Source organism: Euleptes europaea, chromosome 15 (genome assembly GCF_029931775.1).
Source record: "Euleptes europaea isolate rEulEur1 chromosome 15, rEulEur1.hap1, whole genome shotgun sequence".
Taxonomy (NCBI): Eukaryota; Metazoa; Chordata; class Lepidosauria; order Squamata; family Sphaerodactylidae; genus Euleptes; species Euleptes europaea.
In genome coordinates this window covers 9215204-9236324 of record NC_079326.1, presented here as the reverse complement: position 1 = coordinate 9236324, position 21121 = coordinate 9215204, and the positions used below count along the sequence as shown (strand labels likewise).

Genomic DNA, 21121 nt, shown 5'->3' with positions numbered 1-21121 from the left:
TCACCTAAACTCTGAGACAGGGATTTTATCAAGTATTTGGTAGGCTCAGCATCATTAAAGGGTTTAAATGACTTGGTTAAATGCTTAGGGCAAAGAGCACTACTTTAGACTACCAGAAAATTCAGGATTGTTTGAAATGGAATGTTTACCAGATAGGCTACAACATAATTCAATGAAGTACACAGTTACATGCACACTTTTTAATTACAAACAGTGATAATCCTGCCGGTTTGATGCTGCCCAGACTCTGCTTTAGGAGACTGAGAAGTTACTAGATACGTATGTAGGTTTTATCCCATTGGTTACACACTAGATTACTTTTTTCAGCAGCAATAATCAGTTCAAACCAAGATGGGATGTGTGTGTGTGTGTGTGTGTGTGCGCGTACGACTTGGTAATCAAATAGTTGGTTTTATAAGGGGGACTGAGGCACAAACATATGCCTAGGTAGCTCTGAGTATAGTAGGAAGGTTAATTTGGAATATGGGGAACAGAGCATTACTTTTTAGTATATTTTTAATTTTAACATAGGAATTGTCTGTGTTTGAAGGTGACTTAAATATTGTTTGGCTCCTGACTTGCCAAACTCACTCATAGTAAGCATAGATCAGAGCACCAAGTGAGGCAATCAGCTCATTCCTCAGAACAGAATATCCCTCCTACTTTTTCTACAATTTAATATTTATTCTCTTTTAATCCTATTTAAGAATCACTAATAAGTACGTAAAATAGTTCCTTAACCAGAATCAAGGTATTGCCATTAACCGTAAGGTTAATCTCTATTATATTTCATCATGCCAGAACCAAGGAGTGCTACTGCCAAAATAGTTTTTGAGCACCTCATAGTCATTCAGAAGCAAGGATGCTGTATACTTTGTTATGTTATGCTGTATACTTTGTTATGAGCACTGGGAAAGTGGGGCTCCCACAGTTGGCGCCCCTCGTGAAGGCGGGGGAAGGAGGAGGGGGACGATGAAGTGAAGGGCCGTCACCGCCAAGGGCCGCGGCCTGAAAGGCACTGAGTGAGCCGAAGGCTGCAAACCGAGCCTCCTCTGCCGCCGCCGCCGAGTCAGCCCTACCCTGGTCCCTTCAGAGATGCCCATCGGGTTGGCCCCACCGCTCTGGCCCCGTCAGGCCCCTTCTTACTGCGCTGCGGTGGGCAGAGGAAGGAGAAGCCCATGGAAGGGAACCGTGCCGAGGCAGAGAAATGCATCGGCATCGCCCCGGAGGCCCTGGAAGCCAGCAACTGGGAGCGGGCGCTGTGCTTCCTCAACAAGACCCAGAAGCTCTACCCGACTGAGAACGCGAAAGGTGAGAGCGGGCGAGGGAGCGCCCTTCCTGCAACGGCATCGCCGCCCCATGGAAGGGGGGGAACGCCCCCTCCCTCCCTCGATGATCGGCCTCCAGAGGCCCACAGTAATAACCAGAGCACTCAGGCCAAAACATCCAAGAGCCTTGTGTGATCTGAAAGACGCTCGCCTTTTTATCGTGAGATGCTTTATTAGCCTTGATGGGGATGCAACGGGGTGCTTGGTTGCTTTGCCTGCGGCCACCTCTCTGAGGCCTTTAATCGTTACCACACTGATCCTTAGAACAGGCTACCCTCTAAGGTAGGCCCGTCCTTTTATCCCCATATTGTAGATGGGGGACCGTGGCTGGCCTAAGGCCATCATGGAGAGGGGCCGTGGCTCAGTGGTAGAGCACCTGCTTGGCATGCAGAAGGTCCCAGCTTCAATCCCTGGCATCTCCAGTTAAAGGGACTAGGCAGGTAGGTGATGGGAAAGACCTCTGCCTGAGACCCTGAAGAGCCACTGCCGGTCTGTGTAGATAATACTGACTTTGATGGACCAAGGGTCTGGTTCAGTAGAAGGCAGCTTCATGGGTTCATGTGACTTGATGGGCCTTTGATCTGATCCAGCATGGCTCTTCTTATATTCTTGGGGGAGGGGCTGTGGCTCAAGGGTAGAGCCTCTGCATGGCATGCAGAAGGTCCAAGGTTCAATCTCCGGCATCTCCAGTTAAAGGAACCAGGCAAATAGGTGATGTGAAAGACCTCTGCTGAGACCCTGGAGAACCGCTGCCGGTCTCAGTAAACAATACTGACTTTGATGGGCCAGGGGTCTGATTCAGTATAAGGCAGCTTCATGTGGGGGGAAGGGGGAATCTTACCAAATTAATCACCTCAGCATAACCAAGGGACAAGTTTGTGTGAATGCTGCTGATCCAATTTCATGTTTTTAAAATAAGGTACAGAACAGAAGATTTGTTTCTATTCTCAATAAAATTAAGCACAACACTTGTAATCATTACACAACGTACAAACAGGCAGGATCTCAACTAAAATAGCCATATTTAAGGAAATAAAGAAGTATTCAGAACACCAAGGCAAATGTGGCAGTAAGAGTAGTCTTCTTTAGAAAAGATTTCCAACAGGTTTGCCTCTAAGAGCTCCATAAAGGATTTGGTTCTTTGTGGTATGAATTCAAATACCACATCAGGATATTTCTTTTATGAGGAGCTGTTTATAACAGCTGCTACTAGCACACCTGTAATGGCTTACAGCAGAAAAAGTGGTTGCCAAAGTGCCATTAAAGCCTTCTGACATCACCCAATTTAATGGAATGCCGACAAACAGGTTTTCCAGACATCCAGAATTTCCTGTACGCTAGAGGAACACTTGTCTTACATTGAGAGCAATTGTGGTCTTTAGGATTGCCAACCTCCAGGTACTAGCTGGAGATCGCTATTACAACTGATCTCCAGCCGACAGAGATCAGTTCACCTGGAGAAAATGGCTGCTTTGGCAATTGGCCGTTTTATTCCAGAGTTCAGCAGACCTTCAGGAACATCAACTGAGATGAAGTGGGAGGTCTGCAGTGGGAGGGGCGAATCAGCAAAAACTGCCACTCCCTCTGACCAGCATTTCTGATGGTGGAAATCAGAGGAACCAAGTGGGAGGATACATGCCATTAATACAGGGCAAACTTTGCAATTTAACCTGCGTATTATTTTCTTTGCTGTGGATCGACTAGGAATGATGCAAAAGTGCTTCGCCACTTGGAGGCTGCAGTGCACACCCTTTGGAATGTCACTGACTGCATTGTAACTCAACACTAGCAAAATCATTTTAAGTCTGAAGTGGCATAATTGAAATACCTGACATTCAACTTCATTTTTCCATACAGGCAAAGAACCAGTCCCAGAAAACTTACCTATATTTTACCCAATTAAAAATCTTAATCCACTGCAGTTCTTGCAGTTTTAGTTCTCAAAATAAAAGTTTTCTAAAGAAGGCTTGTAAAAATAACTTAAGGTCAAGTAAAGGCAGCAGAGTAATTAAAGGAGTGACAGGTTGATGCAGGAAAGCCCCATAAGCAGTACCAAGCAGTTTCTCTTCAAGCAGAGACAAACATTCCACCAATGCAACCAGCTTAATCTCATTCCAGATTTCACACTCAGAGCAGCACACTTTATCGACTGCAAGCTCCAAACAATTCTTTCTTGCTTTCCCTTTAGTGCAGTACTCTATAAAGGATGTGACCCGGAAGGATGCACATTTTCCCACTATTATCAAGGGCAAGTAGGATCATTTCATATGCTCTCTCTCAGGCACGCACACCCACATCCCTGCTTCAGATGCTGGTCTTCTGCTGCAGCTAAAATTTGTCTGCTAAAAGATCTAACAGCCCATTCCTGAGCTTTCGGGGTGAGGGGATGGCAGGAAGGAGGCACCGCCGCGGCGCCTCCTAAGAAGTTCCCCGCACAGCAAAAGCACGAAAAAGCCTTTAACTGGCTTTTTTCATGTAAAATGGGGCCAAAATTCCCATAGAGAATAGCGAGGCTGCGCCTGCAAAAAAACAGGCACGGCAATGCCATTCTGGGCGTTGGCGTCTGGGGCTGAAAGGGGACAGGAGGCTGCCTAACGGCAGCTCCCCCCCCCCCCAGAAATACCTCCTGGGACGCCCCCCGGAATGCCGGTGCAGGCCTTTACGCCAGTCCAGAGACCGGTGTCCGGCCTCCACGCAGCGCTGGGGCCACTAACGCCACTGAAAGTAACCTGGGCGCCAGAGAAGGGGGCCCAAATGCCGGCGTGGACCCTCCCTGGCCTCCTAAGGGCTTTTGCCCTTGAAGGTCAGGAATGCACAGTAAGGGTCCATTGTGCTGACAAGCTTCCTGGCATGAGGACTAATGCAGGGTGTAATATAGGGCCATGAAGCTGAGGAAAAAGACAAGTTCTATGACTAGGAGTTTTTGTTTAACACACATACACCTGTTATAAGCTACAACTCTTCTTTTCTGGGACAGAACACTGCAACTCACAGCTGGAAAAGCTGGGAGCATACTTCAGGGAGGTAGGACATGAACCATGGGAACAAACAGGAAGTTGTATATCATCTGTCAAGCTGTGGAGTTTTCCAAGAACTGCTTCCAAAACAACACTGTTCTACACAGATTTAAGACAGTACTATATCATATATCCATTCTTTAGTACATACACATAGCAGGAAGCCAGAATTGGCTGCAGCTTTGCAACATGGGTACGTAGCTAAAGACATAGGAGCCTACACATCATATGTGACTACATTTTTCTTTGTTTTTTAATTCCAAATTACTTTCAAGTAGGAAACATCACCTATGAAACAGCCCTAGGCTTTCAAGAGAAATTGTCAATACATTACGGGTCAACTTACACACTATTCTTTACAAGTGTAAGGACCAGAACATGGTTCTTTTAATAATGAAAGGGCAACAAGCTTAAGTTTTTTTTTTTTTGTACACTGTATGATTCTGATATTCACAGTACAAATACAACCATGCAGATCTAGACATCCTATACATATCATTTATCCTCTTGGAAACAGCATCAGTTTGTAGCTACCCCTTGGCAAAATTTTACAGGGCTATAAAAAACACAGTCAGAGCTATTTGGAGCTGGAGTCTAACAGTTCCACACAAAGATGCTACCAACCAGCATGCACACTGCAATTATGCCAAGCTTATAAGAGATAAGTCGTCATACCAATAAGACAATAAAAATAAATACCACCACCTTTTAACCACCACCAGCAGGGAAGGAAGAAACTGACTGATCAACCAAGACCTCAGAGAAAAAATCTCCAATTTCAGACACTAGAACAGATCGTGACCAAAAAGAAAAGAGAAAGTACCCTTTGATTATGCTTTTGATTGTAGCAAAGGAATAGTACAAGCAAAGGTATATACTTCAGAATAAAGCCATACTTTTAAAAAATAGACAGACAAATATCATTAACTAAATCTGCATAAAACACATTGGTCTAAAACAACAATTAGGATCACACAAACAATTCATATTTGCAATATCATTTCCCTTAAGATATAAAAGCAGATCATATGCAGGAGGATTTTTGAGAGGATGGAAACAGTTTAAGACAATAAGTCCACCGGTCCTCTCGAAAATGTAAGAGAATTAAAGGTCCTCTCTTTAAGAGTATACTGTTCCCTTTGAAGTTAAAGTCAATATTCTTGAGAGAAAATAAGGCTGAAAATGAGTAACTATGGTCTTATCTTGATGGACACCCAGAGCTTGAGCCACCAAGAGAAGAGAAATGAATTTAAATGAAACTCGCATGTACAATCATTTCCATTTCTAAGCAAACACCTCCTGATCACTGCAGAAATGTAGGCAGCTAAAAAATTGAAGTTTTGTAATTGTGTATATGTGTCTGAAATACCTAAAAATATGGCTATTCTCCTATGCCCTTTTGTGTTGAGCACTCTGTTGAGAGCACAATCATGGCTGAACAGGTTGGATGGAGAAATCTTCCTTCTCATTCCCCATCAAGCAACCAGAATGATACTCTGATAAAAAGCTGCTACACCGAAACAGGTTGGCCCCAATGAATCCAAATGGTGCATTGACAGAGCACCCAGATTGGGCTCAAAACAGGCTTTGTGCTCAAACACCAAGCCCCCAGATATTATTAGAATGTCTACAATCACTTGTGAGCAAAGTATTTGCAGTGAATCGTAATAACATTCTCTTTCCAAAGAAGTGCATGCAGAGACCAGAGTCACGTACCATTTGTTATCTTGCTGGCTGGTCCCAGGACTCCTTGGAAGAGTTTCTATTTCAACTAATGCTGCGCCAGAAGAAACTGCTGCTACAGGGGGCAAGGCTGGCATTGCATTCCAGTTCTTGAAAGACAAAACATGAAGGCTAAAATATTTTAGCTACACGCACATTATTGTATAGACAAAAACAAAACAAAGCATTTCCCCCTCATGCTCAGAAAATCAAGAACAGCTTGCTTTCCTCACATGGCTGGATTCTAACAGTGAGCACCCCACCTCACACTAAAAGGTACAGAATACATTCACAGCACATGGTTTCTAACAACAGTAATGGACAGGTCTATCAGTGGCTACTCATCATGGGGACTAAAGGAAACCTCTACATCCAGAGGCAGTAAACATCTGAATACCAGAGCCAGGAAGAAACATCAGGGGAGGGCCTTGGCCTTTGTGCCCTGTTTGCTGACCCTCCAGGGCAACTGTGTGGCCACTGTGTGAGACAGCATGCAGGACTAGATGGACCACTGGTCTGATCCAGCAGGGTTCTCCTTTTGTATGTTTTTAACAGCATGAAACTGTTGGATGGGAAGCTGCCAAAATTAGTGCTGTCTCTAGTGTACATATTTCTCCATTCAGGGAAACTGGGGAAGAGTTTTCTACTTGAGTATGCAGTTTAATTAGATTAAGAGCTCATGGACCTAGCCATGCTGTTTGAGAAGCCGGTTGGTGCAGTGGTCAAGAGTACTTTCTATCAGTTGCATCTGGCTCGCCAGCTTTCTCCTTTCTTGGATTCAGATATCCTGGCTATTCTGATCAATGCTTTTGATGGCTATTCTGCTCTTAGCTGGATTACTACAACATGTTCTACATTGAGCTGCCCTTGAAGACTACCCAGAAGCTGCAGCTAGTCCAGAGTGCAGCAGCCTGATTATTGTCAGGGGCTAGCCAATGGGAAAATATGTTGCCAAGTTTTGAATTGCTACATTGGCTGCCAGTTTGTTTCCAAGTTTAATTTAAGGTACTAGTTATGACCTCTAAAGCACTTCACCGCTTGGGGCCCAAGTATGCGAAAGGCCATGGGAGGAGACAGTCCTTCATATGCCCATCCTCCAACTATCTATCATCAGTGCGGCCTATCTGGCATCAACCAGAGCCCACTGCAGCCCCCACTGTATAGAATAATGGGCTTCCATTATTCTATACAGAGAGAGCCAGCGTGGTGTAGTGGTTAAGAGGGGTGGTTTGGAGCGGTGGAGTCTGATCTGGAGAACCGGGTTTGATTCCCTATTCCTACACATAAGTGGGGGAGGCTAATCTGGTGAACTGGATTTGTTTCCCCACTCCTACACACGAAGCCAGCTGGGTGACCTTGGGCAAGTCACACTCTCTCAGCCCCACCTACTTCACAGGGTGTCTGTTGTGGGGAGGAGAAGGGAAGGGGAGGAGAAGGGAAGGTGATTGTAAGCCGGTTTGATTCTGCCTTACAGTAAGTGGTAGAGAAAGATGGCATATAAAAACCAACTCTTCTTCTTCTTCCCTGAAGTGGGGAGAAAAGCCCCCTCATTGGGGATCTTTATGAGGCTCTGCCAGTTTTGTTTGTTTGCCAGTGCTTTTTTATGGAATATGAACAGCAAGTATCTTTGTGGAGGAGTTACTTGGGTTTTTATTTTGTTTTGTTTTGTAATGCTTTAATTATTTGTAAGCTATCTTGAGCCAAGAGGAAAGGTGAGGCATAAATACTTTAATAATAAATAAATCTTCAAGACTAAATTAGCAAATTACCATTTTCCCCACTTAGTAGTTGGAAAATAAGGAGAGTGTACATTTTTCAAATTCTGAGGCCATTAAGTTCTGAGGACAGTTTCCTTATGGCCCAAAGGCTTATTAGAAGAATTTTAAGTAAACAGAATAGTCAGACTTACCTGCTGCGATCCATTATTTTGGCTTAAAGCATTATTTGGAAGGCTGAAAGAAAAATCCAGTAATTTCAACTTAATTTCTCAAAGACCAAATTGGTAAATGATAGATTTGTCAAGTCTCAGAAGCAGAACAGCCAGTGAAAAGACTGATCTAAATATTCTTTGCGCTCCAGCATTCAGACTAAAGCATTATTTATTTTGAGAGTTACATCTCACCATTTGGCTCCAGGGGAGCTTTCATAGTAGCTCTTTATGATAAACACCACATTAGATGGGCTTTTCCCTGAGCCATCATCAATCTACATGAAGCTGAAACTCAAAATATGATTAACATTCTACAAATGTTATCCAAGTCTCATGAAGTAATGCAAAACAATCTTGCAAAGAAAGGAAGGATAAAAGTCTGCCTGAAGTGAAGGCAAAATTGAAAACGTGAGAGGATAAAATATCCCACTGACAATTTGAAAGCATTTGTTTCTCTTATAAACCCTGTATACTAGGATGTAAAATACATTACTTGCCTTAACTCTATGTGCATCCAGTTTCACTGTATGCTCCTAGAAGGGCATGAAAACACACCTAAAACTATATTTGGTTGCTCTATTCTCTTATGAAGTTCTCTGTAAAGGAAGATTCAGACCTGGTACTAAAGAATACTTCTTTGAGCAGCAGTATATTTCTCTCTGCTGAGCTAATGTTTTTGACTGAAACAGTATGCATCTTTCATGATCAATTTTAATTGCCAATGTTAATTACCATGTGCAGTCAAACACAACGTTACTGGCTCTAGGGTGAACATCACACAATGTTCTCAGTAAACAATCAGGGCTATAGATTGCCTTCAGGCTACTTGTCCTTCATCAGGCAGGGAAATTAGTACAACTACCATAAAGCACTATGGAAAGTGTGAAGAGATCTTGGGTTGGATCTTATGACCCCCTTCTACCAAGTTCTCCATCAGAGAATCTGCTCCATCAGAAAAGTCGTTCTCCATTTGAGAAAGTCTTTCTCTGTTGAAAAAAGTCTGACAGTACAAACCTGGCAGTAAATCCTTCTAAATCTACTGAAGTAAAAGGGATAGAAAGGTGTAACTGAGCTTGGTATAGCACTGTTAATGGAAGACGGTCATAGGATCCAACCCCTTCTTTCTGCAAATCTGGACACTCAAAGATCAGTGAAGGAAAACCTGAAACCTTCTTCAAGAACCAACTTGGGCTGCAACATAAATTCAATATCCCAGAGTACAGGCCTCCTAGAAAGCATGTATAAACATTAATTCTTCGGCTAGAAGTGAAAAAATTAACATGGCACCTCTGAGCACATTCTTTACTGCCAACATATTTAGTTCAATATTCTCATTCACTATGAGGAGATGGTGAGGGGGGAGATTATAAAAAAATTGGGCAAGCTTGAATATTCTTAACATCTCATTCGTTAAGTAGTTTTTAGACAACTACTGAGAGAGGCAAATGAGGAAGACAATATCAGAAGCATTTTATGGCAGAAGAACACTGCAGGTTGTAGCAAGGAAATTTCATTCCTTTCGCCCCTAACACTATGTATCTAACCAATTAAAAGTCTTCCTACAAGTTTTAAACATGCTGTTTTTTACTACACAAAATATCAAAGTTTCAGAAGAATCACCTAGCTGCTCAATCTTTTTTTTTCACTTAAATTTTCTCATGCAGATTTGTAGTTTTCAAATAACTGAATGACCAGTCCACATGGGTAGCCAATTCATGGAAGCTCCATAAGCAATGGCAATTTGGTATTTTATATCCTCAGCGCATAGATCTTTCCTGACAGTCCTATGTGGATGACCAGATGAGGTAAAGATGTTCAGAAAGAAATGATTCTCAAGAAATACTCATGGGCGGAAGAAACATTACTCTAGAGGAAGACTTTTTTATCAAACAGGGTAGTCTTACCTGGTTTCTTCAGGTTTAGTAAGATTGGCTGCAATAAATTTTTTAAAAATCAGTTACACAGTATCAAGAAATTTGCATTAAATGGTTAGCATGCACTAAAGCCAAAACATATTTTAAAAACAACTACAATGGGGGGAAGGGTGGGGGGAGAACATTCAGGGATTCCATGCTATGCAACTTTTCAGCTTCCACAGGTACTGCCACTAACTAGAACGGGCAAGTTGATTAGGAGAGAAAGGGAAGTAAAACTACATAGCCCCCTGTGAGCAGTACTGTAATCCTTAGCACTGGCTAGGATCCAAACAACTGTGAGTTCATGTCTTGTTTTCAGACTTGTTTTACCTCATCCATCAGCTCTCTATGCCATGCAGCACTCTGCTTTTGGAACTTCCTTCAGTGTTGAAGGCAGTTTATGACATGGGAGTTGCATTTTGAAACAAGAGAAGTCAAAAATTCTACTGGGTTCGTATGATCTTAAGAAACTTTTCAGATCCTGGACATGGTCTACTAGCACAGTAGCAATGTTAAATAGTAAAAGATAAGTTACCTCTCATTTGTAGTGTCCGCCTTGAATATCGTTTGCTAGGCCTTCTTTCAAAAGATGCTGATCTTCTAGCTTTGTTCGTCTTTGTTGTCTGGTACTCTGTTTTCCCACTAGATTGAAGCGAGGAACACAGAAAAGGAATAAGATAAACCTTTAATGATGGCCAAGTTGACAGCATACCTCTGGAAACAGATCACTCTTCTGGTGCTTCTAAATACCTGGTTCTTATCAGGCCATTCTTATTTTGTTAAAGCCAGTCATTTACTTACAAGAGACAGGCAATATTTGCACATGCTTAGTCACGAGTAACTTATTCCACCTCCAAGATACATATTTTTAAATGATCACATGGACATTTGTGGAAGCTCCAATGGAAAGAGCTAGCAGGGGAAAATTAAAGGAGGAGTACTTACAAGAGCTTTACAAGCTTTTCAATAATCTATATACTATTTCCCAACTGTGCCCCCCCCCCACAATCTAGATATCTAAATCTGCAGAGCAGGGCCACACAGAAAACAGATATTTCTGAAAACTTGGGGGGTGGACCCCCCCAGTTTGCAGAAAAATCTGAAACGCTTAAAAAATTAAATTGGGGGTTAATCCCTCCTCCAAACAAAAGTGGTGTCTGCACATGTGAAGACAACATAAAACCTCCTCACCAGTCCTGGAGCAGTGGCGGCGATGGGGGGGGGGAGCCACAGTGGGCCCAGTTACAGAGGCTGAGAGCCTTGCTGGGCCCGGGTGCAGCAGCAGCAGAAGCAATATAGGAGGGGGGATGGTAAGAGGGGGGAAATTCAATGGGGGGGGGTTACATCCACTCCAAACACAAGGGTTGTCTGTGCCCACCCTGAGGCAGTGAAGCTGCAGGCAGCCGGCCAGGAAGGTTGCTGACGCTGTTGGGGGGGGGGGGACTGCCAGGAGACTCACTGCCACTGTTGGTGTGTGTGGGAGGGGGAAAGCTGCTGAGTGGGTGGCCAGGAGATTTGCCACTACAGTAGGTTTGCATGGAGAGGGGAAGCTGCTGAGTGGGCGGGTGGCCGTGAGAGTCACCGCTGTCCTTGATGTGTGCGTGCAGGGGGTGAAGCTGCTGGGCAGGAGAGTCGCTGCCACCGTTGCTGCTGTGAGGGAGGAAGCTGCTACTGGGCTGGCAGCTGGGAGTTGGCAACATTGTTGCTCTGGGGGATGGGAAACTGTTGAGCAGCTTGGGAAAGTTGCTGCTGCTGTTAAGGTAGAAGGAAAGTGAGAGAGACAGAGATGGGTGGGGGGCAGAAAGAGAGAAAATGACAGTAGGTATAGGGAAAAGAGGCAACGAAAGACAAAGTAGGAGAAAGGGGGAGAAAGGGAGATTAAAGGAAGTAGGGGGAAAGAGGAAGAAGCAAAGGTGGGGAAACAGGATAGCCGCTACTGAAAGTTTCTTGCAGGTCCTCACTTGTCATGTCTATACATCTGCCTTTCTTTTTAAAGAGTGATAAGACAAATTCACCACCATACAAAAATGTTGATACATGGGAAATGCTGAATACAGGCAGTCCCTGTTTTAATGACTAAAAAAGATGTCCTTGAAAGTGAGTTGAGGGAACCCATGGGAAATAAGGAAAAGACGGACTATTTTTAAAGCACTAACTGCATTCTAAGAGCTAAATATTTTTCCAACTAATGGAGTGAATGTAACTATTCTCCAAGGAGCCTTCCTACAACTAAAATGGCTCTTCTGCAATGGAACAGCCATTTAAATTGGAGGAAGACTCCTTAGGCTGGAAGAAAGCTTCAAACTCCTATCCATGGAGTGGTAGGACCCATATTCCAGAGAATACTTTATCAGTAATGCCTCTAACAGATACTTTGTGCACTTATTCAAGTTTTCATGAATCTATCATCATGATGACCTGGAAGTATAACCTCTTAAAATATTGAATGAAAGGTATATATGCATAGGAGGAAGAGGACTGACGCTAGAAAAACATGAACGTGGCATTATAACTGTTCTGCCACCTGAAGTATAAACAGATAAAACAGAAGCTACTCATATATGTTTAGGTCTTTTCTCTATAATAATAAAGTAGAGAAACTTATTCTTGCAAGCCATGGGATAGTCTATAAGCAGTTCAACTAGCCTGAACAAAGCAAAAAGGCCATGAACTGGGGTGCTATTTCCATGTTTACAGATTATGACCAGTTTAACCACCACTTTAAACTCCTTTCCTTTGTGGCAGTCATGACTATACTTTTAGAAACAGGTCAGGCAAGGAGACCCAGAATAAAAGAAAGACTGCTGACCTGTATCTAAACCGTGACCCCAGCCGAATGAAGCTTGATCGACTGGAACCTTTTTGGACGGGTCCACGGAGGCGGAAGAAGGCATGATGCTCAATTGCACACTTCCACAAGTGTTTGCAGGCTTTTGGGTGATCCAGCCTAAAGACGAAAGTGTGCTCCTGCTCCTTGCCCTTGAAAGACAGCACACACAGGAACTTCATGACACAAAAAGCATATGAATGCTAATTTGACAGCTCCAGAAACAAGCTACATCATTTTTGGAGGAAAAAGATTTCCTCTTTAACATGCACTAGCTGCAACCCAGGAGATAAGATCTACCAGTCCTGTTATAATGTTCAATACTTAGTATTTACATCTTCAAGAACTACATTTTTTCCTGTTTCCCTGGCATACAATAAGCCACAGATAAAATAAAAACTGTAGTTGACCGTTAAGATTCTTGTTTAGGATGAGCAACCTGCCCCTTGATTATAATGCTTGTTTAAACAACAGCAGTTGATAGAAAAAGCTACAGATTTAAAAACAAACAAAAAGTCAAGTCATAGATTCAATCATATGCACCACTCTGTTGGCCTGATCAAGATCTGCCTGGTTTTTTTATATGCCAGAAAGCCAATCCTACTTAAAATGTTCCCTTACTAATGATTTAATAGACTTCTGTGAAAGAAAGAGCAATCTTGGAGGATGTAGTGAAATGCTTTCTATTACTCTACCACAGTACATGTAGCATCACAAAGTTATTTCGTTTATATTTTTATAATTGAGGACATGGTAACTAAATGTGAACAGAAAATGTGCCTGTTTGTGTGCATGCACGTAAGAGACAGAGTATGTTTCAGCTACATCACTGAATCACTTGGCATTATCTATAGATTCTAGTGATACTTCAGTGGCTAGTGTACATGAATGGAAAAGGCTGTGATTCTACTTCCAAGATACTCTGGAAACAAAATTTTACCTTTTTAAAATTATTAAGTCAACTTGGAGCAGCAGCATTGCCCTTTTAGCTGACCTCCTGATTACCATTAAATCATGTCAAACATTTTGCCATTGTTCAGTTTAGAACTGCTTTTAATTTTCGCACAGAAGCAGCAAAGCTTGAGGGGTAGAGTGCAACCTCCACTAGGCAAAACCGAAGGGTAAGGGGAAAGTGGCGCCCTTGCCAACAGGAAGCAGTTTCACAGCTGCCACAGCTACGGCTCCATGCAGGAATGCAGCTTCTGAGACTTCTAGCAGACGTCTAAGTGAACATGGGGCCATGTCTCTTGCTGGCACTGGGTTCCACGAGCCCATGAGAAGCTGTGTGTCTGCCTAGTGCTGCAGCTATGTCCCCAGTAGCTATCACCAGCACCTCTTACTGTCTACCTTCTCCTCACTCTTCAGTGCCACACAATGGTGGAGGCTGGGATATTCCCTGCACTTCTGACATCTCTTTAATGAACACATTTCCCCATGCCAGAGGTCAACCAGGGCATTAACAGGAGCACTGACCGTATCAGCAGAAAAATCCCCCCAATGCCATCTAAAAACCTATTGGATTCATCGGTCTACAGGGGGGATTATCTTAATTGATCCCCCACTCATGCAGAGTCTTGGGTGTAAGTCCCCTCCTCCTTCAGATCACCTTCTTCCTGCCCAGAACAAAACACCGGATCAAGAATGTGATCTGCACAGTGTGGGAGGCCTGTTATTACCTAAGACAGGCCCATGGTTATCATAGAGACCATGAAATCCTGAGCCATTCCCAACAAGGTAGTCTTGGTATGGATGTTGAAGTCCCCCCAGCAATCAGCCTAGGAGTTCTTAACACCACATCCGAGACCATCTCCACAAGCTCAGGCGGGGAGATGGGCAGCAGGGTGGGCGTTACACCAACCTGTTTACTTGTGAGGCCTGTTCTTTGGCCTACAAGGTAATGTGATGTAATTTACAAGAAAAGAATACAGAGCAACTTGAATACAACCTCTTTGGCACAGGTGTACATTTTGGCAACCCAGCACTCCTCCTTTTATATGTCACTAGCATTTGTACAGCCTATCAATGTTCATCTTTGTGATCATCTTTCAAGTACCACAGAGGTTTAGCGTGTCATTCAAGCAAGACTGAGTGCACAGCACATCATCAAGTCATACATATATTGTATACACCTTACATTAACACACAGAAGTATTCATATTTTAAAGATGATGAGACAGAACAAGAAAGGAATAGGGTCTACTGCTCTGTGGAAAGACATGGATTTTTTATATTTATAAAAACTTTCCTAAGAATACAGATATTTAATCAAAACTTCCACCCATTTTGGATCAGTTTTGTTCATATAGTGAGGGAAAAAAGTATTTGATCCCCTGCTGAATTTGCCCGTTTGCCCTCTGACAAAGGAATGACCAGTCCATAATTTTAATGGTAGGTTTATTGTAGCTGTGAGAGGCAGAATAACAACAGGAAAAACCCCAGAAACCCAGAAGACAAAAGTCAGAGATTGATGTGCATTATAACGAGTGAAATAAGTATTTGATCCCCTATCAACCAGCCGGGTTAGGGTTAGGGTTCTGCTGTCGACAGAAGCAATCAATCCATCAGATTCCAAACTAGCCACCATGACCAAGACCAAAGAGCTGTCCAAGGATGTCAGGGACAAGATTGTAGACCTGCACAAGGCTGGACTGGGCTACAAGACTATTGCCAAGCAGCTTGGTGAGAAGGTGACAACCCTAACCCTAACCCTAACTGTCAATCTCCCTCGGTCTGGGGCTCCATGCAAGATCTCATCTCGTGGAGTTGCAATGATCATGAGAACGGTGATGAAGCAGCCCAGAACTACACGGGGGGAACTTGTCAATGATCTCAGGGCAGCTGAGACCATAGTCACAATGAAAACAGTTGGTAACACACTACGCCGTGAAGGACTGAGATCTTGCAGAGCCCGCAAGGTCCCCTTGCTCAAGACAGCACATGTACAGGCCTGTCTGCAGTTTGCCAATGCACATCTGAATGACCCAGAGGAGAACTGGGTGAAAGTGTTGTGGTCAGATGAGACCAAAATCGAGCTCTTTGGCATCAACTCAACTCGCCGTGTTTGGAGGAGGAGGAATGCTGCCTACAACCCCAAGAACACCATCCCCACAGTCAAACATGGAGGGGGACATATTATGCTTTGGGGGTGTTTTTCTGCTAAGGGGACAGGACACCTTCACCGCATCGAAGGGACGATGGACGGGACCATGTATCGTCAAATCTTGGGTGAGCACCTCTTTCCCTCAGCCAGGGCATTGAAAATGGGTCGAGGATGGGTATTCCAGCATGTCAGTGACCCAAAACACACGGCCAAGGCAACAAAGGAGTGGCTCAAGAAGAAGCACATTAAGGTCCTGGAGTGGCCTAGCCAGTCTCCAGACCTTAATCCCATCGAAAATCTGTGGAGGGAGCTGAAGGTTCGAGTAGCTACACATCAGCCTCGAAATCTTACTGACTTGGAGAGGATCTGCAAAGAGGAGTGGGAAAAAATACCTCCTGAGATGTGTGCAAACCTGGTGGCCACCTACAAGAAATATCTGACCTCTGTAATTGCCGACAAGGGTTTTGCACCAAGTACTAAGTCATCTTTTGCAAAGGGATCAAATACTTATTTCACTCATTATAATGCACATCAATCTCTGACTTTTGTCTTTTGGGTTTCTGGGGGTTTTCCTGTTGTTGTTCTGTCTCTCACAGCTACAATAGACCTACCATTAAAATTATGAACTGGTCATTTCTTCGTCAGAGGGCAAACGGGCAAATTCAGCAGGGGATCAAATACTTTTTCCCCTCACTGTAGATTTTCAAATATTTCCTTGGGAGAATGCAATGTTAGATTTTATATACACATATGCAAAAAAAATGCCAAGTAATGTGTATGTCAGATTCTAGATTCTGTATGTCTGTAACACATGCACAGACCCAATTATAAGATCTTTTTTGGGGGGTGGGGGAGGTGTAAACTTTGGAGGGGAGGAAAACAAGTCAAAACAAAAAAAATCAAACCCCCCATCTTTTCTACAATATTATAGCTCTTACATGAATATTAAAGTATATTATAAAAGTATATATTTATTGTTGTCTGGCTGGTGCCATATCAATAAACATTTAGATACTAAAGTATATTGTACAGAAATTGCTAGCTGTGATACAAGATACATTTTAAAATAATTAGATAAAAGTTTCAAGAAACTTAATAATTAGCCTTCTCGCTGGACTAATAATTAGCCTTCTCAGAGTTCTAGTATTCGGCTAAAAAGAATGCATTTTAAGCACTCAGTCTTTAGGAGCATGACAACTCCCATTCTACTTTTTCGTGACAATTTCCCAGCATACCAAAATTGCATTCCATAATGCAATCATAATAGAAAGGCAGACAATACCAAGCAGGAGTTAAAGGAAAAAATATTAGAAGTAGACATTTAGGAATACAAGGTCCCCTCATAACATGTTCCATTTGCCTTGAGCACTAGAAAGAGATACTGAACCGCCAAACTATTGCTTGACTGAATAAATGCTAGGGCTAATCTAAAGATAAACTCCTTAACAGGTGGGACTTTAAGATTACCTTCTGGCAGACAGCTTTGAAAATAAGAGGTAGCAGGGAATTATATTCAGCCAGTCTGTAAACATTTGCTTGGCTATCTGAACACGTGCTTAAATCTTTCCACTGAAATTAGTATATAACTTTGGATGCACTGTATCACAGATGCATCTATTTAGTTCTCCTGCCCATCTCTAGGATTTAGGAGGATAATACTTTAAAAAAACACAAATAAGTATAATAATTATTTCAAAAGCTGGCAAAAATGTATTTAAAAATGAGCCCTTCTGATGCAGACTTAATCTCTGCTAGTCAGCCTAAACAGGAAGTTTTAAGCTTCACCTGGATTTGGGAAAGACAAGGAAGATGTTCCACAATTGTGAAGAAGCCACTACAACTTTGTACAAAGAAATCAAGTGGGTAGAAGGCAAATTTTATATTGATTACAATACATGAAGATGGTGAAATAGTTTGCTAGACACATTAGAACCCAAACCTCTGAGGGCTTTCAAGGTATGCCTATACATCCTAATAAAAGTGTGTATTTAGGCATGTCCACATAAGCACCACAGGGGATACATACATATTCATTTAGCACTACACCACAGAAAATTTTTCTTACTACTTAATTGGTGTTTTATGCAATCAGGAATCCTTTTAGACAAACAGACACAGGATTTTGGCATGATTAAGCCCTCTAGAATGGATTTAAAGATGCATCTGACAGAAGAATCTTCTTCCATTCATGGAAGGGCACCTTTGGAGCCAATTCAATGACAACAACAGAACTATGAGCACAAGTTTATAGCCATTACTCCTTTCTAACACATGGCAAAACAGGGAGGACTTTTCTTCTACCTGTTCATCATCTTCAACCACCACCAGCGTTAATTTATTCTTTTTGAAGTCCAGTCTGGTTATCTTTGGCCTGTGGAGTGGGGGAAAACCAGTCATACCTCTGTATTTTATTGTAAACTGCACTTTTTGTCCTAACAAAACTAAGATACCACACATTATCTTGTGATGTAAGTTAAAATATATATAAATTACAAAACTAATAGGATATTGTGAAACACGAAGGTAAATTCATCAATAGTTTCAATGCATAAAGACAAGCACTTTAATTTTCTCTGTTTGTGAATGTTTGCATTTGATTCAACTATACCACTTTCCTAGATGTTTCAGAAAAACATAGTCAGAGGTTTTTTTTTTTTTTAACTAGTCTGGTGCTTTGAGGGAAGGCTTGAGAAAACAATTGGCCCTACCAGCCTGATCACTCAAGTACTTCACGTTAATTCCAATATAATACAAATGATGATACCAATCTAACACAATAGTCACTAATTTTACAAAAGACTCAAATCAAACAAATATGTTCACTTCTAAGAACTTTGCCTCCTCCCAGCAAGGAGAGTACTGTTGGTGAAGGTGGCACATATCAGAGATTGCCAATGTTGAGTAACGTTTGCTTGGATTTCAAATGGCTTAGGAGTCCTTATTAAGAGCTAGGCTGTAAACTCTAAAGCAATTATGAATGATCCAGCTTACCAGAAGAACAAGCCAATCTTGGTTTCTCCTTCAAACACAAGAACTCCTGTGGGTGTTAGTCCAAGGCTATAATCATTACCATCTCTTGCCTAATTGACAGCAATTAACATATTAAGTTAGAATATCCCCACAGATGTGAATTCATGCTGGTACAGATTACCTTTGGTTTAAATATACTTTCATTTATTGTCAAGATTGAGCATTTAATCTTGCATATATTCTAATCTTGCTACAGAATCATTAAGTATCTCAAACTCTGCTACTATGAATATACTCTATTATAGTGAACTCCCCCCTACTGAAAAGAAAGAGTAATAGTGGTTTTTATGAAGTGTTGTAGTGGTTAAGAGTGGTGGTTTGGAGCAGTGGACTCTGATCTGGAGAACCGGGTTTGATTCCCCACTCCTCCACATGAGAAGCACAGGCTAATCTAATGAACTGGATTTGTTTCCCAACTCCTACACATGAAGCCAGCTGGGTGACCTTGGGCAAGTTACAGTTCTATTAAGAGCTCTCTCAGCCCCACCTACCTCACAGGGTGTCTGTTGTGGGGAGGGGAAGGAAAAAGTGATGGTAAGCCGGTTTGAGTCTCCCTTAAGCGGTAGAGAAAGTCAGCATACAAAAAAAACAGCTCTTCTTATTTTGTACTTTTAATTGTTTATGAAGGAGTTATTCCCCTTAACTTGTGCAAACAGAAGCTACTTCCACTTGGATAAACAAAAGTGAAAACACGTAGCTTCGTAATGCTGGATCAGACCACTCGTCTATCAAGTCTCAGACCAGCAGCAGCTCTCCCAGGTAGAGGTCTTCCACATCATCTGCTATTGGATCCTTTAACTAGTATGCTAGGGATTGAACCTGGGGCCTTCTGCATGCCTAACAGATGTTATGGCCTGGACTCTGTGAATTCTCTCCTGCTGCTGCATCCCCCTACACCATATTCCACACCATTCCCAAGGATCATCCAGCCCTCAGAAGTGATCTGAAATGGGACACAGGGACCTGTAGCAGGCAAAGGGAAGAGTCCTACTCCTCAAGCAGAATCTCTGGATCTTGCACAACATATTGTTGGTTGCTCTGTCGGTTCAGTTTAGGAAGGATATAATTTTTTTAACAATGCACACTACAGCAACATGAGACATTTTACTTATAATTACTCTAGACTGAAGGCTTCTATTCTTTATGTGTTTAACTGAGTAGCCATCCAGGTCCTAGTCACATTTGTTGGAAGAAAATGTTCACCAATTTGATCAGAATTTGTCTTAAAGTAATGCATTGTGAAATATCAGTTTATTTTCACCTCCATAGCTTTCAAATAAGGTCAGCAATTCCTCTTGTACTGAATACACAGCAGTGAATTCCGTTTGCTTCATACAGGAGCTGGGCGTATAAGCAGTAGACTTTAGCTGCAATACTACACAGAGTTGCACATTTCTAGGTCCACTGTAGTTAATGGGGCTTAGAAAGATGTAACTGCTTAGGATTGTACTACATGTCATGGAAGTTGCCTTTTACAGGCTGTAAGAGAAACAGATCCCGCACATTCTTATATCACATCATGTACACAGGCTATAAGCTTAGTTATCTTGTTTTCTTTCGATTTCATTTTCACAGAATCAGAGTTGGAAGGGACCACCAGAGTCATCTAGTCCAACCCCCTGCACATTGCAGGAAATTCACAACTGCCCCCCATACCCCAGTGACCTCCTACTCCATGCCCGAAGATGGCAAAAAAAAAAATCCTCTATGATCCCTGGCCAATTTGGCATGGAGAAAAATTCCTTCCTGACCCCAAAGTGGTGATCGGCATTACCCTGGGCATGTAAGAAAGGGCCACGAGAGCCAAACACTGACACAACCCTTCCTGCCCTCCCTCTCATAAGCTGCATAATTTGTAATTAGTATTAATGCTACACTAAGAATATCATCATTCCCCAAAAAACTGGCCTTTAGACAGACACTTACCTTAACTATATGCATGTCTACGCCATACATTTCCAGCCATTTTGCTTTGTTCAAATAATTTGTTTCTGCCTGGGCTGGTGTTTGTCCCCTGAAATTTAGGATATGAAACAAAAAAGTAACAGATGTCATGACAGAAAACTAAGACTGGAAAAAGAACCAAAGAGAAAATCTTCATGGGTCTGCTAAAGCAACCAAGTAGTACTGGTCTCCAAGCTCAATTTTACTTGTGCCCCATGACTAGATCTGAAGCTTTGCCCTTGAAATGCCAGTCTGGGAAAGTATTTCATTACAAAATTAATATGCGGAACCTTAAGAGAGTTTGCCC

At 42.4% G+C, this 21121-nt stretch overlaps 1 protein-coding gene across 1 annotated transcript in view; it reads right to left on the bottom strand.

Moving 5' to 3' along the window:
- Positions 1 to 21121, bottom strand: part of EPB41L5 (erythrocyte membrane protein band 4.1 like 5) — a 92430-nt gene that overhangs the window by 23741 nt on the left and 47568 nt on the right. The window contains exons 8-15 of the mRNA XM_056861511.1: positions 20797 to 20884; positions 18832 to 18920; positions 18142 to 18211; positions 12723 to 12892; positions 10449 to 10555; positions 9902 to 9929; positions 7977 to 8019; positions 6062 to 6177 (exon numbers count right to left, since the gene is read on the bottom strand). Coding sequence (XP_056717489.1) covers positions 6062 to 6177; positions 7977 to 8019; positions 9902 to 9929; positions 10449 to 10555; positions 12723 to 12892; positions 18142 to 18211; positions 18832 to 18920; positions 20797 to 20884 — 711 coding nt within the window. The remainder of the gene's footprint in view (positions 1 to 6061; positions 6178 to 7976; positions 8020 to 9901; positions 9930 to 10448; positions 10556 to 12722; positions 12893 to 18141; positions 18212 to 18831; positions 18921 to 20796; positions 20885 to 21121) is intronic.